This window comes from Vulpes lagopus, chromosome 23 (assembly GCF_018345385.1).
Source record: "Vulpes lagopus strain Blue_001 chromosome 23, ASM1834538v1, whole genome shotgun sequence".
In the NCBI taxonomy this organism is placed as follows: Eukaryota; Metazoa; Chordata; class Mammalia; order Carnivora; family Canidae; genus Vulpes; species Vulpes lagopus.
Genome location: NC_054846.1, coordinates 46,389,754 through 46,409,498, shown reverse-complemented (window position 1 = coordinate 46,409,498; position 19,745 = coordinate 46,389,754). Strand labels below are relative to the sequence as shown.

General features: G+C 62.7%; 1 protein-coding gene and 6 non-coding genes across 7 annotated transcripts; 3 read left to right on the top strand and 4 right to left on the bottom strand.

Moving 5' to 3' along the window:
* Position 1: 1 nt before the first annotated feature.
* LOC121481021 (collagen alpha-1(I) chain-like) lies at positions 2-18,168 on the bottom strand. The gene is made up of 11 exons (XM_041737991.1): positions 17,992-18,168; positions 17,658-17,812; positions 16,973-17,278; positions 16,018-16,384; positions 15,355-15,444; positions 15,118-15,255; positions 3,037-3,218; positions 1,423-1,687; positions 970-1,182; positions 752-888; positions 2-557 (listed from the first exon to the last, which is right to left on the bottom strand). Exons 1-11 carry the CDS (start codon positions 18,166-18,168, stop codon positions 2-4), a joined length of 2,586 nt encoding a protein of 861 aa, XP_041593925.1.
* On the top strand, positions 650-731 carry TRNAL-AAG. Its single transcript has one exon. It is a non-coding gene; the product is annotated as a tRNA-Leu (tRNA).
* TRNAT-UGU lies at positions 2,962-3,034 on the bottom strand. The gene has a single exon. It is a non-coding gene; the product is annotated as a tRNA-Thr (tRNA).
* TRNAL-UAG lies at positions 12,067-12,148 on the top strand. The gene has a single exon. It is a non-coding gene; the product is annotated as a tRNA-Leu (tRNA).
* TRNAY-GUA lies at positions 14,998-15,088 on the bottom strand. Its single transcript is given in 2 exon segments — positions 14,998-15,033; positions 15,052-15,088. It is a non-coding gene; the product is annotated as a tRNA-Tyr (tRNA).
* On the bottom strand, positions 15,826-15,898 carry TRNAT-UGU. Its single transcript has one exon. It is a non-coding gene; the product is annotated as a tRNA-Thr (tRNA).
* TRNAP-UGG lies at positions 17,317-17,388 on the top strand. Its single transcript has one exon. It is a non-coding gene; the product is annotated as a tRNA-Pro (tRNA).
* Positions 18,169-19,745: the final 1,577 nt, after the last annotated feature.

The following is a 19,745-nucleotide window of genomic DNA, read 5'->3' as shown; positions in this document are numbered from 1 at the left end:
TTTAGTAAAGGCAGTTCTGGCGGCGCCCGCGGCCTCCTGCAAGGCCCATCTCCCCGCCGCGGGCGTGGGGTGGGGCCTGGCGGGGGGGCCTGCACCGCGGCGCCCGCGCGCAGATTCCCGAAGGCGGCGCTCCTTGGGCTACGGGTCTTTTGTAGGAACCCGCGGGCCCGAAGGGGACGATCCCCGCACGCTTCCGCTGCAGAGGGAGCCAGGGATGCCGCGGCGGTGCCGGGAGGCCCCAGCGTAGGGGCGCGCGGGGGGACGAGAGGGCGGGGGGCTCCGGGGGCTCCGCGCGCGGCGGACCGGGCCCCGCCTTCGGCTCAGGGAACGCGCCCCCCGCGCCCCCACCCCCGCGCTTCTCCCCCCCCGCGGAGCCACGGGTCCCGGCGCTGCCCGGCGGGGCGGGCGGCCCAGTCTGTGGCTCCGGGAGCGCGGGGCTCCCTCCGCCGGCCTCAAGCCCTGCGGCCCCGAAGAAGCAGGCGCGGGAAACCAGCGAAGGGGCGGCCAGGGAAGAACCCGGAGAGCCGCGGACAGACCGACCGGGCCGGGGGCGGGGCCTGGGCACCGGGGGCGGGGCCGGGGCGGGCCGGGGCGGGGCCGGGCGGGGAAGACAAGGCTAGGGAGTGCGCCTCCGCCGGCGGGGCCGGCAGGTAGCGTGGCCGAGCGGTCTAAGGCGCTGGATTAAGGCTCCAGTCTCTCCGGGGGCGTGGGTTCGAATCCCACCGCTGCCATCCGCTTTTTTCTGACCCACCCGTGACGCACGGCGATGGTCGCTGCGGCGCGGCCATGTCGGGGCGCGAACTCCGCGGCTTTCTTTAGTTGCTGGGCAGCGGGGTCCGCGCTGCTCTGCGGGTTCCCCGGGTTCCCTCCCTCCGCACGCCGTTGTTCCTGGAAAGGCGGTGATCCCGCCGCGGGTTCCTAACGACGCCGCGGGGCCCTGGTCCCCGGGGTCAGGCGCCGGCCCCGCACACCGTCCGCCCGCAACCCGCGCGTCGCCGCCCTCCACTCGACCGGAGAGCGGGTGTGGCCCGCTTGGCCTGTTAGTGACACCGCCGGGCTGTCGAGGATGGAGGAACGCCGCCGCCGGGAAGCCCGCCGGCCGCACGACCGCAGAGCGGCCTGGGGACCCTGTAAGACGTCACCGGGCAGAGGACGGTGCCCTCCGCGGAAGGCCGTGCGCTGCTGTGCCGGGGGGGGGGGGGGGGGGGGGGGGGGGGCTGTGGGGGCTGCTGGGGGGACGGCTGCGGGGGCATCTGCGGGGGCACCTGCGGGGACACCTGCGGGGACGGCTGCGGGGACGGCTGCGGGACGGCTGTGGGGACACTTGCGGGGACGGCTGTGGGGACACTTGCGGGGACACCTGCGGGGACGGCTGCGGGACGGCTGCGGGGACGGCTGCGGGACGGCTGTGGGGACACTTGCGGGAGATGCTGCGGGGGCGGCTGTGGGACGGCTGTGGGGACACTTGCGGGGACGGCTGCGTGGACACCTGCGGGGACACCTGCGGGGACAGCTCCGGCCCAGGGCCCCGGGGCTCCGCTTCCCGCCACAGTGCGGCCCAGGCCGGTGGCTCGTGTTGCGTGCCTCGACCTCCTCGCGCGACTCCCGGGAGCCTCGGTGCAGGTTCAGCGACGTGCGAGGTGCTCGGCGCACAGCCCGGCGCTCCACCGCCTGCGTGTTCCCGTGCCTTAAGCACGTACCCAACACATTTCAGAGCACAGGCCTAGCCTTGTTTTCGCCCATCGGGGTTGAAATTCCACCGCAGGCTGGACGAGCAAGGACGCACACTGTACAGGAAACCTCAGAGAGCAAAGAAGCCTTCGTGGGAGTCTGGCTAAAAAATTAAAAAGTCTCGTTATCACCGCTACCGATCCTGGTAAGTGGCGTCCGCAGGTGCGGGGAGGCTCACCCCGGGGCTTGGACGCTCGAGGAAGCCTGTGTCCCTGGAAGCCCGCAGCCCGGCTCGCAGGGTGCGCCCAGAGGCCCCAACGCCACGTTATGGGGTCGTGGCTTCCGGAGGCCGGCAGGTGTGTCCGGGAATGCCTTCATTCATTCATTCACTCATTCATTCACGCATTCACTCACTCATTCATTCATTCATTCATTCACGCATTGATCACCCACCACATCCCATACACGGTGGTGAGTGCTTAGGGCACAGACGCAAGCATAATGAAACCTTTGGCCTTCTGGGCTTCATATCCTAATAGCGGCAAAGAGAAGGAAAAAAACGAATGTACGTAATCCTGTCAAATGATTAAGTGCTGCGAAGAAAAAATAACGTAGGGAGTAGTGACGGTGGAGGGCTGTTCTGGAAAAGGTGATCAAGCACGTTGTCTCAAGAGGTGACGTTTGAGCACAGATGGAATTGAAGAGGAAGTTATAGGAATATCTGCGGAAATAATATCCCAAGAAGAGGAAATAGCAAGGGAAAGGTCTAGAACAGGAAACAGGGCCTTGTGTTTGAGAGACAGAAGGCCAGTGGGGACGAGTAGAATGAGGACGGAGCGGGGGAAGAGGAAGGGGGAAGAGGAGGAGGGAAAGAGGAGGGAGGAGGAGGAGGGAGGGCAAGGGAGAAAGTAAAGCCACTGTGATGTGGCCTCAGGTCAGCCACAGGTCACCCTCGCTGGAAGGCTGGCGCCTCACACGCTGACCCGCGCCCGCGCCCAGGGCAGGCCCCGTCCCCTGCGCATCCCTTCCCCACCCCGCGCCGCAGAGACGGAGAGGGCGTGCGCGGGCTGGCGCCGCCAAACGGGGCTCGTCCGGGATTTAAACCCGGGACCTCTCGCGCCCTAAGCGAGAATCACACCCCCAGACCAACGAGCCGCCCTGCGGCCCGGGCTCGCCCCCGCCTCAAGGCCGGCCCCGCTGCCGGAGCCCGGGCGTCCCCGTGGGCGGGGCTGGGGGAGGGCGGTGGAGCCCCGGAGGCGCGGCCCGGAACCCCGCGGTAAAAAGGACCGCAGGCCCCAGCGAGATTTGAACTCGCGACCCCTGGTTTACAAGACCAGTGCTCTAACCCCTGAGCTATGGAGCCACCTCCCGCGTGGCTGCTCGTCCTCGCCCCTTGTAGCCGCGGCGGGGAGCCCGGCCCGGCCGACCCGAGGCCCGGCCTCCAGCTCGGGGCCCTCCTCCGTCCCGTGTACTCTTCGGGAAGACTCCGTTTTGAGAAGAGCCGCCACCAGGCCGCCCTGTGGTCTCTCGCCCGGAAACACGCGCGTCTGGGCCCAGAAAGGACCGATGGAGGAGGGCCCGGCCCTGGGGCTCCTCCCGCCCAGTTCTGCGCAGGGTGAACAGGAGTCCAGGGCGGGGCTGTCCTTGCTGGATCCGGAGCCCCGCACCCCAAGTGTGTCCTTTGGAGCTACTGCTTCCCCGCCCCCCCCCCCCGAGGATTTAGGGGGACAAGGCAGTGGGGGGAACGGGTATTGGGGAGGAAGAGTGTGACCCTGCCTTAAACACATGCGCAGATTCACGTGCAGGTTGGGGATGAAAATAATATAACTTCTTAAAAAGGATTTTCACTCTTTGAAAATCTTCTTTATATAAGCTACTGAGCAGAAACTGAAAATTAAAATCTTATACTTATTTCTTACTGCAAATATCATCATCACGGATGAGGAAAAAGGCCCCGATTCATGCAACCCCCCAAAAAGCGAAGCAAATCTGTTCAGTAAGCTTCAGGCTTTCTGCCCACACACCTGCTCCAGCACCGTTTGTTAATGTTTTGCTTTGTCGGAGGCCTAGAAATGCGCAAGGCTTCTGTGGCCTATGACCCATTGTGTCCGAGGGCGGGGCCCAACACAACATCTGGGAGGTCAGCAAGCAGGGCCCCATGCCAGCCTCCAGGAAGGCCAGAGGCCTGGGCCCGCCGCGCTCTCCAAGAAGCGGGACCAGACCAGACGTGCGCCCAGGATGGCGAGGCCAAGACAGGAAACCCCTGACTCAGGAAGAAAAAGTGGGAAACCTGCTGCTCGCCCCAACTAATGAACTTCCACCCCCTAGTTAACAGCTGCAGGTAAAAGAGAGAAACCCAACTCCCTGGACACAGCGCTCGCTCGCCTGCTCTCGCCCCCATATCCCAGGAGGATATCTTGTGCCTTAAAAAACTTCCCTGCTGGCCCTGCTCACCCGCTGTGCCGTATGTCTGTCTGTCCTTCAATTGTTTCTCATGACAAGCCCAGGAACCTTCCATGACTCCTTTGGGTTTGGCTGCGTGGAGGCACCAGGGCCCTGGGTCTCCAGTGTCAAGGCCACCCTCAGGCGATAGGCTTGAGCAATGGAGACTTGACCAAGACCCAAGGACCCGCGGTACCCACACAGGCCCATCGGGTGACCCACGTCGGAGTATCCATGGGCCCTACTGACCATGGGCTACCCACAGCCAGGCACAGTCACAGAAATGGAACATTCCCTCCGTTCCCCGGTCCATCCGTTGACCTTGGGCCTTGAAGGCAGCCTGTCCTTTGCTCTCCTGCACGCGGCTCCCCTGAGGTGTATTCGATGAGCTTCCACCTCCTTTGTTCTGCTTCAGGCGAGTTCTCTCACTTCAGGCCCCACTGGCTTCCCCTAGATCGTCACCCCACATTTGAGAGCTCATATCCCACAGGAAGACACCACCTGCAGTTCTCCTGGCAGCTGTGCTGAGGTCAAACATGATGCCACTGACCTTACGCATTTTTAAGGAAGAGAAATCTCTAGATCGGCAAAATCAGGCATTCGTGGCAGATATTCTTGGTTCAGGGATAAGTCAGGGAGAAGCCTCCCGATGTTGTCCTCAGATGGGATGACATATGCACCTGTTCAGGGCAGAGGGGGTGATAGCATCTTCTGTGGGTTGGCAACAGCTGCTCCTCCCAACGCTATTTTGGTGCTCAAACCTCAGTCTTTCTCTGTCAGACGATATCACCCCCCCCCCCTCGTGTGCAAGGGAACTGCAAGGCTTTGAACTGACTCCTCTGTGTTGGGGAATGACTACGTGGGGAAGCTTCCAGAAGGAACCGTCCGTACAGAAAACTCTGCAAACAGCGACTAGAGCCTACTTGGAGGGCCAAGGGCCATGCAGTGCTGGTCCAGGTGGAAACCCCATCTGACGCCAGGTCAGGCTGCAGGCAGCTCCGGGTCCTCCTGTCCCATGAGTCCTCGCCGCGTGGCCTCAGTTAGAACATGGACAAGCCCCAAGATACACGGAGGTGAACACCTGCGGGCGCTGGGCCTGCTCTGTGGGAGGCCTGAGTCGGTGCAGCCTGCGAGGGCAAGAGCTTGCTCCTGGTCCTTGGGGCTTTGAGGCCCCACCGGGGCCTTCGCCGTGGGGACCCATTGCCAGCAGTTCTGCTCTGGGGAATCCAGGCTCGGTCGCCGTACCCCACTGACCTATGGGGGGCATTTTACTGGTGGAAACCTCGGAGGCCACGGCATGGGCATCCCTCTGCACCTAGCGACAGGTGCAGCTCAGCAAGCTCTCTTCCCTGCGTGCACGGGCATCCCCCCCCCACCCCCCCGTGACTGTACCCTGCTGGCCACACACCTGAAAGGAATTTAAAAGGCTCAAAGGAGCTTTCCAAGAGGAGAAGCCAGGTCCACGCCCACGACCGGCATCAGGGACATGCCAGGATAAATAGACGTCTGCCCAGCAGGCTCGGTCTGCACGCGGCCTATCCCCTCCCCCTGGAGCTTGTCCCGGGACCTTACATCAAGGGCTCTCCTGTTTCCAGCCACGCGATGCGATGCCCTCGGCTCACTTGGGTTGGCCTGACTCGAGGGTCTCAGAACCCATTCCTCTAGCCCATTCCAGGGGAGAACATGAAAAAGGCATGTTCCTGGTGCTCTGGCCAATTAGAAGTTCTCTAGAATCACCTGACTCCTGCTAGGCGTCTTAGGATTGGGTTTCATTACTTTTTTCCTTATTTGTCTGTATTTCTTCCATCTTCCCTTAACTTTTTTGATTTGGCAAAATTTTAACTCTAGTGTGGAAATAAATGAAGACCAACTAAACGACAGCAAGCAAAGGCTGTTTATTCAGAGCTTGCTGTCACAAGGAAGTCAGTCATCATCACTTGAGTTTGGGCAGAAACTCCGAGGCAGACAGAAAAGTGGAAAAGCTTTATAGGGGAAAACAAGAAGGCGGCTTCGGGGAGTGCTGAGTGAAGACTCTTGGCGCAGGGAAGCTGTAGACAGCCCATCTGTAAGCAGGTGTCCTATGTGATTGGTTAGGGGCCATGGTTGGTTTTCTTTGGTTGCTCTGGGAACAAATGTTAGGAAAGCCGTCAGTTACTAATCAAGTCTTGGCCACTTGGGACTGATTGTTACAGGATTCCTGCTCAGCCCCCTGGACTGTTATTAGAGATAGTGGCCGGACTTCTGGTAAGTCTGACTTAATAGTAGGTTGGTTTCCTGAGCTGATGAACATTGTAAGGAAAAAATATAAATTAAAAATAAGAGGCTTGATTCTCCCTGTTGAAAATGAGGAAAGTGATTACCCTCCTCTCCTTTCCTTTGAACGTTTACTTTAGAAAACTTGCAAGTAAAAGCACGTCGCCATACTCTGCACTACTGTGACGGATGATGTAATTAGCATGTAGACCACGTAGGAGCTAAATATAAAGTAGGGACTCAATAAATGCTGAAAGGACTATCTGCTACATTCATCAAAAGGAACCTATTATTTACTAGTGTTTAATTTTCAGCAAGATTTTTACAGCATGTGCAGAAAGGGCCAGACACTTCAGCCAGGTACGGGAAAGTGTGGTACTTTCTCTCCTGATAAGAACGTGCTTTCGCATCGGTCAGTTTGGATGCGGAACATGCGGCATCTCAGCATCAAAGGGAGCTCTGCTGTAACGATCAGGTTCTTTCCAGTCGACTGCTTCTTTTTAGGGCCTGATGAAGAAGGGCTCAGGTCACTACCATCTTATGAGAATCTCTGTTGTTGTTGTTGTCTTAGGTTAAAACATAGTTACAGAAACTGTGGTTTATTCAAATGTGTATGTGCCCTAACACAGACACAGGTGTGCCTATATAATCACATCTGGGAGCTCATCAAAAGTGTCAATGAGGCCTTCCCAAGACCTATTAATGGGTCCAAGTTCCTTGTCTGGCTCAGTAGGAGGCATAATAGTTCAACCAATATTTTGTTTATTTTTTAAATTTTAAGTAGGCTCCACACCCAATCTGGGGCTTGAACCCACCACCCTGTGATCAAGGGCCACATGCTCCACCCACTAAGCCAGCCAGGCCCCTCCACTGACCTTTCCCCTTTCCATTTCCTCCCCACTTCTTTGAAGTAATAAAAAACCCCTGTTTTATCCCTTTGTGACTGATGCTTCCTTATCATACTGAGGTGGTTACACAAAACCTAGTCTTTCCTAAGCGGCAAAAACTTTGGTGTGCTGCTGAAGGCGGGCTGCTCACACTCACTTTTCTCTGAGGATTCTGAAACACAAAGTGACATTCTTTGGAAGTCCTACCCTTCACCCCAAAGGGCTGGCTACAGGGGTTTGAATCCCTCTGCCTCCAGGGTGTAGGGCGCAGAAGCCACACCTTTGACCCTCCTGTGAGACTGGATGGTGCCCACTGGCCTTCCCTGCTGACGGCCTCCAAGCCTGTGCCTGGCTCCTGATTCCGGGAGCTTCTGGAGGGAAAGGGACTTGCCTGGAGCAGAGGGTGGACACCCGTCTGTGCCCAGGGAGCTCTAGAACTAGAGAGAGGAAAGCAGAAGGCAAAAAGGAGGGACTTAATACCTTGTCTGCAAGGAGGGGTGAGGGGAGGCTGGAGAGGCCGTGGCCCAGCAGGTAGCCGTCCTGGCGCCCAAGAGCCCACCTGTGACCTGGGTCCATCCAGGCCCTTTCCTTTGGGGCCCAACCTTCTGGCTCGACTTCCCCACGACCCTCTACGTCCACCTGATGCTCTCTGCGCCCCATTTCCAAGCAGCTCTTCTAGAACTTCGCTTCTGTTTGTTGTCCCCCCCCACCCTGCCCCGCCCCGGGCAGCGAGGACAGAAGCTCACAGGACCCAACCGCAGGCCCCCAGGCCTTGGGGAACCACCTCGGAGAGGCCTCAGGCCAGGAGAGGCGGGCGGCGTGGGGGGGGGCGCGGGAGGGGGGCGCCCACGAGGTCCCGGGGCTCGCAGGGGGGGCGCCCCCCGAGGTCCTGGAGCAGCGGGAGGGGGGGCGCCCCCCGAGGTCCCGGGCTCACGATATTGCTCCCGCGGTGTCCGAGCTGCGGCCTCGCTCCCCGCCGCCCGAGGGCTCAGCTCCGGGCTCCTCACCGGTCCTCCACCTGCACTAAGCTGCCGGGCGGACGACCCCTGCGTCCTATCGTCCAAGTCAAAGAAAAGGCACAGCCTTCCTGGGACAGGCACACGGGTAACCGGCGACTATACTGTGGCCCCTCTCCAGGTGCGCGACTACGGCGGACCCTGCCTCCCTGCGTTTGCACATGTTCGCAGGGGTGCACGAGGACGGCGGGGGGCGCGGGTCCGCGGGGGTGCACGAGGACGGCGGGGGGGGCGCGGGTCCGCGGGGGTGCAAGAGGATGGCGGGGAGAGCGGGTCCGCGGGGGTGCACGAGGACGGCGGGGGGGGCGCGGGTCCGCGGGGGTGCAAGAGGATGGCGGGGAGAGCGGGTCCGCGGGGGTGCACGAGGACGGCGGGGGAAGCGGGTCCGCGGGGGTGCACGAGGACGGCGGGGGAAGCGGGTCCGCGGGGGTGCACGAGGACGGCGGGGGAAGCGGGTCCGCGGGGGTGCACGAGGACGGCGGGGGGGGCGCGGGTCCGCGGGGGTGCACGAGGACGGCGGGGAGAGCGGGTCCGCGGGGGGTGCACGAGGACGGCGGGGGGGGGCGGGTCCGCGTGGGTGCACGAGGACGGCGGGGGGCGCGGGTCCGCGGGGGTGCACGAGGACGGCGGGGGGAGAGCGGGTCCGCGGGGGTGCACGAGGACGGCGGGGGGGCGCGGGTCCGCGGGGGTGCACGAGGACGGCGGGGAGAGCGGGTCCGCGGGGGTGCACGAGGACGGCGGGGGGGGCGGGTCCGCGGGGGTGCACGAGGACGGCGGGGGGCGCGGGTCCGCGGGGGTGCACGAGGACGGCGGGGGGGCGCGGGTCCGCGGGGGTGCACGAGGACGGCGGGGGGGGCGCGGGTCCGCGGGGGTGCACGAGGACGGCGGGGGGCGGGGTCCGCGGGGGTGCACGAGGACGGCGGGGGGCGGCGGGTCCGCGGGGGTGCACGAGGACGGCGGGGGGGCGCGGGTCCGCGGGGGTGCACGAGGACGGCGGGGGAGAGCGGGTCCGCGGGGGTGCACGAGGACGGCGGGGGGGGGCGGTCCGCGGGGTCACGAGGCGACGCGGGACGGGCCGGGGTGCCGAGGACGCGGGGTCCGCCGGGGGGTGCACGAGGACGGCGGGGAGAGGCGGTCCGCGGGGGTGCACGAGGACGCGGGGGGGCGCGGGTCCGCGGGGGTGCACGAGGACGGCGGGGAGAGCGGGTCCGCGGGGGGTGCACGAGGACGGCGGGGGGGGCGGGCCGCGGGGGTGCACGAGGACGGCGGGGGGGGCGCGGGTCCGCGGGGGTGCACGAGGACGGCCGGGGGGGCGCGGGTCCGCGGGGGTGCACGAGGACGGGGCGGGAGAGGGCGGGTCCGCGGGGGTGCACGAGGACGGCGGGGGGAGCGGGTCCGCGGGGGTGCACGAGGACGGCGGGGGGGCGCGGGTCCGCGGGGGTGCACGAGGACGGCGGGGAGAGCGGGTCCGCGGGGGTGCACGAGGACGGCGGGGGGGGCGGGTCCGCGGGGGTGCACGAGGACGGCGGGGGGCGCGGGTCCGCGGGGGTGCACGAGGACGGCGGGGGAGAGCGGGTCCGCGGGGGTGCACGAGGACGGCGGGGGGGCGGGTCCGCGGGGGTGCACGAGGACGGCGGGGAGAGCGGGTCCGCGGGGGTGCACGAGGACGGCGGGGGGAGCGGGTCCGCGGGGGTGCACGAGGACGGCGGGGGAGCGGGTCCGCGGGGGTGCACGAGGACGGCGGGGGGGAGCGGGTCCGCGGGGGTGCACGAGGACGGCGGGGGAGAGCGGGTCCGCGGGGGTGCACGAGGACGGCGGGGGAGAGCGGGTCCGCGGGGGTGCACGAGGACGGCGGGGGGCGCGGGTCCGCGGGGTGCACGAGGAGGCGGGGGGGGCGGGTCCGCGGGGGTGCACGGGACGGCGGGGGGAGGCGGGTCCGCGGGGGTGCACGAGGACGGCGGGGGGGGCGGGTCCGCGGGGGTGCACGAGGACGGCGGGGGGGCGCGGGTCCGCGGGGGTGCACGAGGACGGCGGGGAGAGCGGGTCGCGGGGGTGCACGAGGACGGCGGGGGGGGCGGGTCCGCGGGGGTGCAAGGGATGGCGGGGGGAGGGGTCCGCGGGGGTGCACGAGGACGGCGGGGGCGCGGGTCGCGGGGGTGCACGAGGACGGCGGGGGAGGGATCCGCGGGGGTGCACGGGACGGCGGGGGAAGCGGGTCCGCGGGGGTGCACGAGGACGGCGGGGGAGCGGGTCCGCGGGGGTGCACGAGGAGGCGGGGAAGCGGTCGCGGGTGCCAGGACGCGGGGGGCGCGGGTCGCGGGGTGCACGAGGACGGCGGGGGAGGCGGGTCCGCGGGGGTGCACGAGGACGGCGGGGGGCGCGGGTCCGCGGGGGTGCACGAGGACGGCGGGGGAGCGCGGGTCCGCGGGGGTGCACGAGGACGGCGGGGGAGGCGGGTCCGCGGGGGTGCACGAGGACGGCGGGGGGCGGCGGGTCCCGCGGGGGTGCACGAGGACGGCGGGGGAGAGCGGGTCCGCGGGGGGTGCACGAGGACGGCGGGGGGGCGGGTCCGCGGGGGTGCAAGAGGAGGCGGGGGGGAGAGCGGGGGTCCGCCGGGGGAGGGGTGTCCGCGGGGGGGGTGCACGAGGACGGCGGGGGGCGCGGGTCCGCGGGGGTGCACGAGGACGGCGGGGGAGAGCGGATCCGCGGGGGTGCACGAGGACGGCGGGGGAAGCGGGTCCCGCGGGGGTGCACGAGGACGGCGGGGGAAGCGGGTCCGCGGGGGTGCACGAGGACGGCGGGGGAAGCGGGTCCGCGGGGGTGCACGAGGACGGCGGGGGGGGGCGCGGTCCGCGGGGGTGCACGAGGACGGCGGGGGGAGAGCGGGTCTCGCGGGGGTGGTGGGGCACGAGGACGGCGTGTTGGGGGGGCGGGTCCGCGGTGGGGTGCACGAGGACGGCGGGGGGGGCGCGGGTCCGCGGGGGTGCACGAGGACGGCGGGGGGGGGGGGCGCGGGTCAGCGGGGTGCACGGGGACCGGCGGGGGCGGGTGTTCCCGCGGGGGTGCACGAGGAGGGCGGGGGGGGGCGCGGGTTCGGGTGGTGCACGGGCGGGGGGTGAGCGGATCCGCGGGGGGTGCACGAGGGACGGCGGGGGAAGCGGGTCCGCGGGGGTCACGAGGACGGCGGGGGGGCGCGGGTCCGCGGGGGTGCACGAGGACGGCGGGGGGCGCGGGTCCGCGGGGGTGCACGAGGACGGCGGGGAGAGCGGGTCCGCGGGGGTGCACGAGGACGGCGGGGGGGCGCGGGGTCCGCGGGGGTGCACGAGGACGGCGGGGGGAGAGCGGTTCCGCGGGGGTGCACGAGACGCGGGGGGGCGCGGGTCCGCGGGGGTGCACGAGGACGGCGGGGAGAGCGGGTCCGCGGGGGTGCACGAGGACGGCGGGGGGGGCGGGTCCGCGGGGGTGCGCGAGGACGGCGGGGGGCGCGGGTCCGCGGGGGTGCACGAGGACGGCGGGGAGAGCGGGTCCGCGGGGGTGCACGAGGACGGCGGGGGGGGCGGGTCCGCGGGGGTGCACGAGGACGGCGGGGGGGGCGGGTCCGCGGGGGTGCACGAGGACGGCGGGGAGAGCGGGTCCGCGGGGGTGCACGAGGACGGCGGGGGGAGCGGGTCCGCGGGGTGCACGAGGACGGCGCGGGGAGCCCTTCTAACCACGGAAGAAGAAAAAAATCCGAATTTTGAGCCTGCACGCTGCGATGGGTAAGTAACTCAGAGATGGAAAAAAGCCCCCGAGGCTGTGGTAGTGTGGCCGAGCGGTCTAAGGCGCTGGATTTAGGCTCCAGTCTCTTCGGAGGCGTGGGTTCGAATCCCATCACTGCCAGGAGAGCGTTTTAATCTTGCTAGAAATCCCCAACACTGTTCTTTGTTAAAAGGGGAGCTGGTAAAAGACTAGGTACCAAAAGCTATGTTAAATTCCTCTTCCCCATCACAAAGTTCCTACGGGACACGGATTTCTCTATTTGCAAATCAAATCAGCGCTGTTTCCTTCGGGAGATCCTCCCTCTCCTGATCCTCCCTCCCGGGCTTAGTACTGGCGGCGCACCTTCTTCTCCGCTAGGCTTTGGCCCTGCTTTTGGGTCTCCTCAATCGGGAAGTTTTTCGGTCTCCCTCTTCTAAAATCCACACTCACACGGATTCATTCTTACGGCGACGCGTGGACATCAGCTGCTCAGAAAGACTTCCCGGAAATTCCCTGCCCGCCCGCCCCCCCTCCCCCATCAGCCCGCTGCTGGCACTGGTTATGGGAGTCGCAGCTCTATACTTCGAGAAATAACCTGCACACACCCGATTGGGGTTTTAATTACATTACTTTTCTAACTGAATATGATGAATGAATGCGAAAGCCCACGCTTCCCAGGCTTCCCACTTTCACTCAGGCATCATTGCACCCCGGGTGGCAGGGCAGGTACACAGTTATTCTGAATTTCACCTTGCAGGTGGGTTTGCGATTCCAAAACTCTTCCAGGCTGATTCTTGGCTGACTCCTTGCATGGGGCCCAGGGGGCTGTGCTGTGAGTGGTGTTGGCTTAACCACTGACCTGCTCCTTTCAAGTGGATCTACTCCTCGCGGAGGCCTTCCCAGTGTCTACCCCACTCAACTATAATTCCCGCGCAGGGCCTGATTGAGTGTGGGAGAGAGCAGACCATACATTCCAGGACTCTTGGCGGTTCCTCTGAGAGGGCCTGTTCCATTGCACTTTTCAGCCACTTAGGGCCCCTCTTACCTACATTCGCACACCTGCACTCGAGCAAGCAGCTCCCCTGAAGGTAGAGGATTCCCAACAGTGTCATGAGGAGTGAATGAAATAAATGGAGGAGGGAACCAGGACTCTGCAAGAACCTAAAACTCTTGGGCGTTTTTCATGCCTCCCTTTGTGTCTTCCTTTTTATGACTCGCCCCCTCCTCATTCAAAATCCTCTTCCACCTTCTCCCCGGCCCGGTTCATTTCACTTTGATGACTTCTCTTCGGCATTCCTTTCCTTTTCACCCACCTCTCACCAAGAAATATCTCTGGCACCTATGGCACAAAAGGGACCATGTTTTTTTTTTTTCAGAAATTGAGAGATTTCTCTCTTAGCCATGTGCACTGGATACGGAGACAAGGCAGCTGTCTACAAAGCCAGTAAGAAGGGCTTGTCCAACACCAAAGCTGTTGGCACCTGGACCTTCCACTTCCCAGTCTCCAGAGCCGTGAGCAACACATTATTGGCTTACGCCACAATGGTATTTTTGTTACAGCAGCCTGACCCAAGACTAGCAGTTACAGGTTTCCAGCAAAACTGGATAAGGAAACACAGATTCCTATCTACGTGCATCTTCCCCACCACAAGCCTCCTTGTCATCAATATCCTGCGCTAGTGAGATACGTTTGTACATCATTGTCAACTCAAGTCCATAGCTAACATTAGGGCTTACTCTTTGTATTATGCACTTTATGTATAACATGTATAAGTTATGTGCATGGTATAATGCACAACTGTATAATGACTTCGATATTCACCACTACACTCTAGAGCTATACATAATAGTCTCACTGCTCTACAAATTCAGTTTTGCCAGTGCATCTCTCCCTCCCTTTAACCACTGGCAACCACTGATCATTTTACTGTCTCCATCATTTTGCGTTTTCCAGAATATCATAGAGTTGTAATCGTACAGCATGTAGCCTTTTCAGACGGGCTTTCTTCACTTCGTAATACACATTAAAAGTCTTTCCATATCATTTCATTGCTTGATGTCTCATTTCATCTTAATGCGGAATAAATATTCCATTTGCATCAATGTACACAGTTTATTGTGGTTTTTGTGTGGACATACTTTTCACAGAATATGTTTAGACTTCATTTTGTAAGGTTAAAACCCTTTTTTATTAATGTATACACATGATATATTTGGAAAAAATACATAAAAATATGAATACAAAACATCCACAAATAACTACATTTTGCCGTATTTCCTTTTTTCATGTGTAAATGATAAATTTATAGCAGTAGAATAGCATACTTGATCCAAGACTATCTTCTTTTTAAGGTTTCCGATTTATAATGCCCAGAGCCCTCCAGAAAATAGTGACATTCAACAAGAATGTCCTTCTCACGACATCCTGGTTAATATTAAATATTAATCAACATTTTCTAATTTGGTGATGAAGCAATACACTCTTGTTTAAATTAGTATTTATCTCTTATTAATGAAGGAGCAGCTCCATGTGCATATTTAGCCTTTTTGCATTGCTCATCCTCTGTTGTGTATTTATCCTTGCCAAAGTCAGCTTTTCGAATGTATTTCTCCTTAAGCCCTGATTTTTCTAATATACAGTATTCGGGCTTATGAAAAAGTGCAGGTATCTCGTGTTGAGGGGTTGAGGGATGTTACAGCAATGTTTAATCCACGTAAACTGGACCCAAAGAGGAGGAGGTAACAGATTGAAATCTAATAGGAAAGCCCATTAGGTCACATTTCCGAGTAAACTGAACCACGTCTACCGCGTGATCACAAAGAAGGTAAGTGAAATTTAGTTTCTTGGTGGGGGGAAAGCTGCTCTCTGGTTGCCTGAAAATAGAATCCAGGTCATCCGGGTGGGAGGAGAAAGCTTTCTGGAAGTCCGGTAGGGGACTAGTTAGTGGGGAGGAGAAAACCATCGGGACTGGGACAAAACGCAAGGCAGCTCCTTCGAGCCGGAATCGAACCAGCGACCTAAGGATGACAGTAGCCACCTGCCTCTACAGTCCTCCGCTCTACCAGCTGAGCTATCGAAGGGCGCGACACCAGCGTCTCGGGGGACAGGCCTTTTTGGACGCGGTAACAGCCAGGGAAGGTCCGGCCTCCTCGTGCTCGGGGCTCGGACCAGGACGGAAGCTCCCCGAGTCCCCAGTCTGGTCGATAACAAAGCGAATCCCAGGAGCAGCCGGGGGCCGGGACGCGGGCTGGGAGTCGGAGAAAGTGAGCATGCAGGCGGAGCGGAAGCCGGATCGGGCCGCATGGGCCTGGCTTCTGCCCCACTCGGCCTGGATTCACCCCAAAACCTGCTCCAGGGGCGCAGCAGAACCCCGGGGCCGGCTGGCCGCAGCTGGCAGGTTCAGGGACCCCACGCCGCCGGGGGCAAGGCGATCAGTCTGCAAACGCCAGGTGTAGGCCCCGCCAGTCCATCCCGTCTGTCCCCCAGCAAGGACTTGCCTAATCTGGCCCCTCTCTCACTTACTGGAAGTTACCAACACCTCACTTTTTCCTCGGGTTCCCCGGGGCCCAGATTCTGTGCGTTTCTGTCCTAGGATATCTAGGATCTCCAGGATCTGATGTTCCCAGAAAGATCACACAGCGCTTTTTCTTTTCTTTTCTTTTCTTTTCTTTTCTTTTCTTTTCTTTTCTTTTCTTTTCTTTTCTTTTCTTTTCTTTTCTTTTCTTTTCTTCTTTCTTTTTTTTAAATCCTCCAAGTCCGTAGCAGTAAGTGGGCAAAAACGGAGACTAACGTGGCAGGAAAACAAGCATCCCACCTCAGGCTCCAGCGAGATTTGAACTCGCGACCCCTGGTTTACAAGACCAGTGCTCTAACCCCTGAGCTATGGAGCCGGGCCACAGCCACATTTTTGCCGTTCAATCCCTTGTTTTAAAGCCTGCAGCCCCGCGGCTTCTGCACCTAGAGGAGCCTTAGACCACGAAGGGGCGGGAGGTGGTTGGGAAGGAAGCACCTTCCGGCAGGGGCGCGTCCACCCGCACGGCCCGCACGGGGGAGCCCGGCGACCGCGGGGAGCGGCCGGGGGCTTCACGGGGCCCGGGGGGCACGAGAGGGCACGGGGGGCACGCGCGTTCACCTCCCCGCCCGCCTGCGGCTCCTGGACGGCGGCGGGGTCGCCCCGGGTCCGGGGTGTGCGGCGGGCGCGGCGGGAGCGCAGCGCAGCCCCGCGGCTGTCGGCCCCGCCCGGCCGCACCCAGGCCTCCGCCTCCCGAGCCCGACCGCGCCCTCGGGGCGCCCGACGCCCAGGGGAGGAGAGAGACGGCGGAGCGCGGGCCGGGCCGCGATGGGGCGAGACCGGGCGAGAGGGGGCGTGACCGGGGCTGAGACCGGGCGAGAGGGGGCGGGGCGGGACGGGGGGGGGGGGGGGGGGGCGAGACCGGGCGAGAGGGGGCGTGACCGGGGCTGAGACGGGGCGAGAGGGGGCGGGGCGGGACGGGGGGGGGGGGGGGCGAGACGGGGCGAGAGGGGGCGTGACCGGGGCTGAGACGGGGCGAGAGGGGGCGGGGCGGGACGGGGGGGGGGGGGAGGGGCGAGACGGGGCGAGAGGGGGCGTGACCGGGGCTGAGACGGGGCGAGAGGGGGCGGGGCGGGACGGGGGGGGGGGGGGGGGGCGAGACGGGGCGAGAGGGGGCGTGACCGGGGCTGAGAGGGGGCGGGGCGGGACGGGGGGGGGGGGGCGAGACAGGGCGAGAGGGGGCGTGACCGGGGCTGAGACGGGGCGAGAGGGGGCGGGGCGGGACGGGGGGGGGGGCGAGACGGGGCGAGAGGGGGCGTGACCGGGGCTGAGACGGGGCGAGAGGGGGCGGGGCGGGACGGGGGCGAGAGGGGGGGCGAGACAGGGCGAGACCGGGGCCGACCGACCGTGATCGGGGCGTGACTGGCCGTGACCGGGCGAGACGGGGCGTGACCGTGGCGTGACCGGGACGAGCCGAGGCAAGACGGGGCGTGACCGGGGCGTGACCACGGCGTGACCGGGGCTGAGACGGGCCGTGACCGGCCGTGACCCGGGCCGATCGGCCGTGGCCTCCGTGGGGCGTGCGTTGCCGCGGCGCTGAGCCCGTGAGCGCCCCCCCCCGCCCCGGAGGCCACGCACACGCCCGCCGCGGGGCCGGCTCCGTGTGCTTCCGACGCCGGCGCGCGCGGGAGGCCGCGGGGTCTGCAGGCGACGGCTGGGCTCGCCCCGGAGCGGCCGCGGCTCCTGGAAGGCTGAGCATCTGAGCATCACGGGCGAGGGACACCCACCCGCAGGGCTGGCTCGTTGGTCTAGTGGTATGATTCTCGCTTTGGGTGCGAGAGGTCCCGGGTTCAAATCCCGGACGAGCCCGGCTGCGGCTTCGGTTTTTTTCTCCCCCCTTCCCCTCCCTCCCCCCTTGGAGCCAAAGGACTGCAGCACCGCCCAAGCCCTTGAGCAACCCAAGGACAAGGAGGACGCAGCCGCGAGCGGGGGGCGTGGTGAGGCCGGGCAGCCCCCTTCGGCTCCCGCAGGCCCCTCCGTCAGGACCACCTTGCTCCGGCCGCTCCGGCTGTTCATAGCAGGCCCTCCGCGGGGAGGATGGGGGGGACGAGTGCCCCCCTCGCCAGGGCGCGTCCCACGGGCCACAGCGACGCCCGGAGGCGCGCCAGGGTCGCAGGGCCGAGCCCTTGTCCTCCGCTGGGGCCAGCTCCAGCCCGCGCCAGAGCCCCAGGCCTTGCTCCCGGACACTCCCCCACCCCCCCGCCCTGCAGTCGCAGGTGGCGGCCTGGGGACCCTGGGACTCAAAGGGCACAGACACCCGTCCCAGCCGAAGGGCCTTCAGTGCAGCTTTCCCCAGACCCGGTACAACGCGGGGAGAGTCGTCTTGGCCCTTCAGCGAGGATGCAGCGGACCCTCCAGGCTCTGGGCTCGCTCACCTGGAGCCCCGCGAGCTGCAGAGGGGGCGCCCCAAACCTGCGGCCCGGCCACTGCGCTCTGGAGAGGGGTCCAAACCTGGAGCCGCTGGGACCACTTGCCGGCCTTGGCGCTCTCTCCCCTTCCAAAGCCGCTGGCCCAGGGGAGCCCTGGACTGGATTTCCGACACACTCGGTCATATTTGTCTGCCCCGAGGTCCCCTTCTTGGAGGGGCATGTGGCCAGGCAAGAATAAAGAGTCTTGTGATCCGTGGTGGGAGGTTGGGGAAAGAGAGAGTGCAGTGGGCACTGACTTGCAGTTCCATGTCCTCAGAAACACGGGGGACCTAGCCTGCACTGGGAGGTGGACCGTAGGAAGCTGGGTGCAAAGTCCTGGGGTTAAGCAGAAAGATTGAAATGGAAGAAAGGAATTTTAAGAATTGAAAACCTAGCAATTGTAGATTTGGTGGCAGGTGGTAGCTACACGTGCGGTGAACATAAGGTGTGGAGTTCCATAACCGCCAGTTGTATACCTGAAACTAATGGCACATTGTGCGTCGACTGCAGTTTAAAAATAAATAAATAAATAAATAAATAAATAAATAAATAAATAAATAAATAAATAAATAAAACAAAGCCACAAGGTGTCGGTTAACATTAGTTTGGATAAGAATGCACAGGGAAGAGCAATTGCAAAGCATTTAAGGACGGGCCCTGGTGATGACCCGGGTAAAAAGCTGAGAATGGCATCCGGTGACCGGGACCTGGAGGAAGCCCCGGCAGGCCCTCGCTCCCACAGCCAATTGGCTCCCCTGGGGCTGTGCACGGCTTTACCAGCATTTACAGCAGAAAGGTGGGGGAGACAGACGGGGAGCTGGGTGGGTTGAAGAAGGAGGGAAAGTGTGAGCATGCGGACAAAGAGTTCTTTGCAGGGCCTTGGCTGGGAAGACAAGACCGAGAGCTTTCGCACCCGTGGCCCAAAGGCCTTGGGGAGTAGTTCACGATTGTTTAGTGGGTCCTTTCTTTCCCTGCTCTCAACCCTGGGCAAAGGTTCCTAGGGTTGTCAGGGACTCTTAGGGGTTTTTAGAGCAGATGAAGGGGGCACCATTGCTCCTCCTATTACCACAGCGAGGACAGGAATCCTGGCTGGGCTTCCAAGCAAGACAGGAGGAACCTGAACAAAGGCCCGGAGGCACAGATTAGAGGAGACTAGCTCGCAGCCTGAGGAGGGAGGTGAAAGAAGGGAAGTCGGTTCTGAAAAGCAGAAAGAGATTTAAGATGATCTTGGGTGGGAGACAGATGTAGGTTTCAGAACCCAAATAATAGTTATATTATCTGAAGTTCTTAAGGGTCTAAGCCCGCTTTTTATTGTCTATCTGTTGACCCTCAACAGTCCTAGTCGTGAGACGCCTGGGTGGCTCAGTGGTTGGGTGAGCCTGGGTTTGGCTCAGGGTGTGGGCCTGGAGACCCGGGATCCAGTCCCACATCAGGCTCCCCTGCAGGGAGCTTGCTTCTCCCTCTGCCTGTGTCTCTCATAAATAAATGAAATATTCTTTAAAAAAAAGAGTCCTGGTTGCTTTTTTGTAGTATAACAGCTTTTTAAGTAATGTTGATTGTGCGAGCTGATGTGGGCCTCTAGTACTCTACACTGTTATCAACATGACACCCCCTGCCTTGAATCCTGCAAAAGAGTCCCCCGCAAATCACCAGTGAACATGGCTATTTGATATTTATTCAGCCTTTATGTCACTTGTCCCTTCAAAAAACAATGTGATGAGATTTTGCTGTATTCTGAATTACCAAGTACTCTTCTTA

Coding starts and splice junctions, on each gene's coding strand:
- LOC121481021 (XM_041737991.1), bottom strand. CDS start 18,168: ATGCCCCTCCAAGAAGGGGACCTCGGGGCAGACAAATATGACCGAGTG. Junction 17,813..17,991: donor GCGCAGTGGCCGGGCCGCAG/GTTTGGGGCGCC, acceptor TTTGAGTCCCAG/GGTCCCCAGGCCGCCACCTG. Junction 1,688..3,036: donor GACGAGCAGCCACGCGGGAG/GTGGCTCCATAG, acceptor TACGTGCTTAAG/GCACGGGAACACGCAGGCGG.